This window comes from Atta cephalotes (assembly GCF_000143395.1).
Source record: "Atta cephalotes unplaced genomic scaffold scaffold00003, whole genome shotgun sequence".
Lineage (NCBI taxonomy): Eukaryota > Metazoa > Arthropoda > Insecta > Hymenoptera > Formicidae > Atta > Atta cephalotes.
The window spans coordinates 9,657,563-9,661,515 of NW_012130067.1; the positions used below are offsets into that span (position 1 = coordinate 9,657,563).

At 28.7% G+C, this 3,953-nt stretch overlaps 1 protein-coding gene across 1 annotated transcript in view; it reads right to left on the reverse strand.

The window, feature by feature from the left end:
• Positions 1–239: 239 nt before the first annotated feature.
• Positions 240–3,953, reverse strand: part of LOC105625822 (ribonuclease ZC3H12A-like) — a 31,448-nt gene continuing 27,734 nt past the window's right edge. The window contains exons 5-6 of the mRNA XM_012207135.1: positions 1,935–2,205; positions 240–591 (exon numbers count right to left, since the gene is read on the reverse strand). Of these exons, the coding sequence (XP_012062525.1) occupies positions 240–591; positions 1,935–2,205 (623 nt within the window). The remainder of the gene's footprint in view (positions 592–1,934; positions 2,206–3,953) is intronic.

The window sequence follows — 3,953 nt, forward strand, 5'->3', positions numbered from 1 at the left end:
GAGAGAGAGAGAGAGAGAGAGAGAGAGAGAAGAGAGAGAGATCCAAAAAATACAAATATCTTCTGTAACGATTCAATTAATTAATATCTTCAATGCAATTTATACGATAACCGTTGGATCTGCATTAAAGTTTTTCTGCAATATACAAAGTATCCATAAAAATAACAAAATATAACTGTTATATAGATAGTTTCAATGCTTCAACTCGTGAATATTCTGAACGTGAATAAAATTCATCATCAATTCTGATTCTTGGGAAACATCGTCAAAATGGCAGCACAAATCTGCTGAGGATCGGTCTCGTGGGGATGAAGTGTCATGACAGCCTGCACTTGTTCTTCGGGAAAAATGTTGGCGAGGTGATAGTGCAGGCGACGTCGAATGTCCTGGGTCTGCATCCCCCAAGGCACGTGTAAACTTGTAGATGGTGGGGATGGTAACAGGTTTAATTGGGGATCCGAGGTACCTATCCTCTGCACTCGTGGCATTAAGGAAGTACCACGTGGAGGCCACGCTCTGTAAGAATCCGGGGCAGAAGCGATACGCATTACGTGCTGGTGATGAGGCTGAAGGCAGTCGGGGTAATCCCAGCTGAAATATAATAAGATTTGGAAATATCCAAATAGAGATCATTTGAATCTACTTATTATATTAATTAAAGATTATTATATTAATTAAAGATTATTATATGATAATAATGAATTTTATTGTAATTAAATTACAATTGTTTTTACTTTCTAAAAATTATAGATTAACAGAATCATTAAATAGTTGATTTCATATCTGGAAATTAAACAGATTTTTTTTTATATTGTAAAAGATCTGCAATCTTATATATTATCTCATATATTAATTTACATATATTAATTATATAATTCATATGAAACACGCATCTTAATAAGGATGTATTAGACGTACAATCTCTGTAAAGAAAATTAAATTTGAAAATATGTTTAATATTTACATTTCATTTAAACTTTCATATAAACATGAAAATTATGTGAATAAGATTATATTTTTGTTTAAAATATTCTTGTAGTTTCTTTATTTTGATTATTATTATGTTTATTGTTAAAGATTAAAATTTTTTAAATGATTAAAAAATTACATTTTTCTTTTATAAATATTTTAAATATTTAAAATAATTTATGCAAATTTTCATTGCGATTCACTGATTAGTTACAGAGATACAGAACAAATAAATATTTTGTTTATTTATTGAACAAATTACAACTAATTCATGCATCGCAATGTAACTCTACGTAAATAATCTTGAATACATAATGTACTTATATATTAAAAAATTGAGATTTTTCTCATTTTCTCTATAGCATAATATATTGCAGCAATATTATAACAACATTACAGGAATTCAAACACGCCTCAAAAAAGGTAAGAATCTCCAGGAGATTCGCTAATTCGATTTGCGTATTCCTTCTTATAGAATCTTTCTGAATGTTTTCTTCTTACGAGAAGCGTATCCCTCTAGTGTTGGGACCGCATATTTATATTTACTGAATTGTAATATTGCAACAATAAATTGTAATATTGCAATATTTTCTACAAAATATTAAAATTACAATATTTTGCAATAGTGTTGCAATATTTCCAATAAAATATTATAATTTCAATATTGCTGTAATATTACGCACTATTGAAATATTGCTGCAATATTTCGTAATATAGGGGTTATTTTATAATACATTTTCATATATTTTTATCAGAGCACAGATTAAAAAATACTACTATTTATTAAAATAACTTTTGATCCAGATAGTAAACCGTCATCAAATTTGTCATATTATTTTTAAATGTGATTTAAAATAATCTTTAATTTTTTCATAATTTTGTTATCATTTTGAAGATACGTATAAAATACGTATAAAACATCTTTAAATTAAATTAATGAATATGTTTAAGTAAATCAGACTCACTTCATACTGGCAGTACCCGGATACGACAAGTCATTACTGGCGAGTCTCGTCAACGGTCGGTGTTGTATGCTAGAGCGTGATGAGTTGATAACTGATTGCTGCAACGACTGTCCGGTTTGCTGCTGTTGATGATATCGTCTGAGTTGATAAAGTCGCGGATCACACGCTGGATTCAGAGTTAATTGCCGTTGTAGTTTCCGATGCAGTTTCACCGGTTCTGGTTCAGGATTACTCACTCTTGATGTGGACCAGTTCGCTGAGGAAAGATAACCTTTAACAAAACAGATTATTAAATTATTTGATTATTTAATGATTCAAAGAAAAAAAGTTACGTATGTACTAAAAGAAAATAATATATTTATATTCCCTGGTGGAAATAGATCATTGAAATAAATAAAATCTACTAACTATGAAATTGTTGAAATGAGAAATGACTAAAATATTGTAGAAAATATTTCAGCATAAATAATACTTTTAATATTGAAGTACTATGGATTTTAAAGTTAGATGAATGAAACTTAATAAAGGTTAATAAAAAATAATGGAAACTAAATATATTTAATATTCATATTGATTTATTCAGAAAAATTGAATTACTGAAATTATACAAAAATAAATAAAAAGTAATGAGAAAAATAATGAAAACTAATGCAAATGTATTTAATATTTATACAGATTTATTTTGAGAAATTGAACAGATTTTATACTGTGAAATATCATAAAAATTCTGAAGATAATTTTTGAAAATGCATGAAAAAAAAGATAATGCAAAACATATGATACTTTTATAGTTTATTGTACATTGAAATGTTCTAAATCGATTTTAATCACATTAATGTATTGGAAATTTCTAATATTTTCCGATTCATTTATCGAATCGGAATGAATCGATGCAAACACAATGGAACTGTATTGGCATATACCCATATAAAATCACGAAATCGTCGAACAAGAATCAATAAGATATTTCACATTTCCTTCGAATAGGATTTAATTAGAGAACCTCAAAGGGAGAGAGTGGCAAATTGCATCACGTGAATGCCCGCATCCAATCAAGACGGAGGTCACGTGATCAGTTTTTTCCAATCTCTTCCATGCTTATGAAATTTTGATGTCCGCATTCAATCACAGGAAACGAGTCACGTGATGCAATTTGTCACTCTCTCTCTTTGAGGCTCTCTAGATTTAATAAGATATTTCACATTTCCTTCGAATAGGATTTAATAGTTTTTTATAGAGGAATTGCTTCCCAATAGATCTTAATTGGACAAGCTGCCGATGCCACATCCAATGGGAATTAATCAATGAATTTCTGATTAAAACGATTGGTAAAATTGGAATCGGTTTTAATCGGATTAAAATGCATCGAAAATTTTCAACATTTTTCTATTCTTTGTTTTAAATTGGAATGAATCGGAGCAGACTCAATTGTATTAGCATATATTTATGTATACAAGAAAGTGTTGAACAAAAATAAGTGAGATATTTCCTTCAAATAAGATTTAATAGGCTTTTTTATAGGATTGGTTTCGAATAGGTTTTATCAGACATTGCACCAACGTTACTTTGATTTTAAGTGAGGCTTAAAATCTCTCTGTCTCTGTCTCTTTTTCTCTTTAAAACGAGACAGAAAAAGTTTTAAGTCTTGCTTAAAGTAACATTGGTGCAACTAGGTCTAATTATAAGTTGAAGGAAAGATCAAAGTTCAGTTACAAATAATAAAGAAATAGAAGTAAAATATAAGAATTGTATATTTTAAAATTTTATATATATATAAACATCTTTTTACTTCGTTAAATTGTAATCGCGCGAAAACATATTGAAATTTATTCATTTCGAAAATAACCGATATGAACCTGGCGCTCTATCTTTATCAAAAATAAAAATTAATACTGCAGGCTGTTTGTACTTCGTTTGTACTTGTTTGTACCGATCATTATTTCGTTTGTACCTCAAACAGTTAAACAAAAAGTGAAAAATAAAAAATGGCCAGCGCGCAACTTTAAGATTTTTTAATTT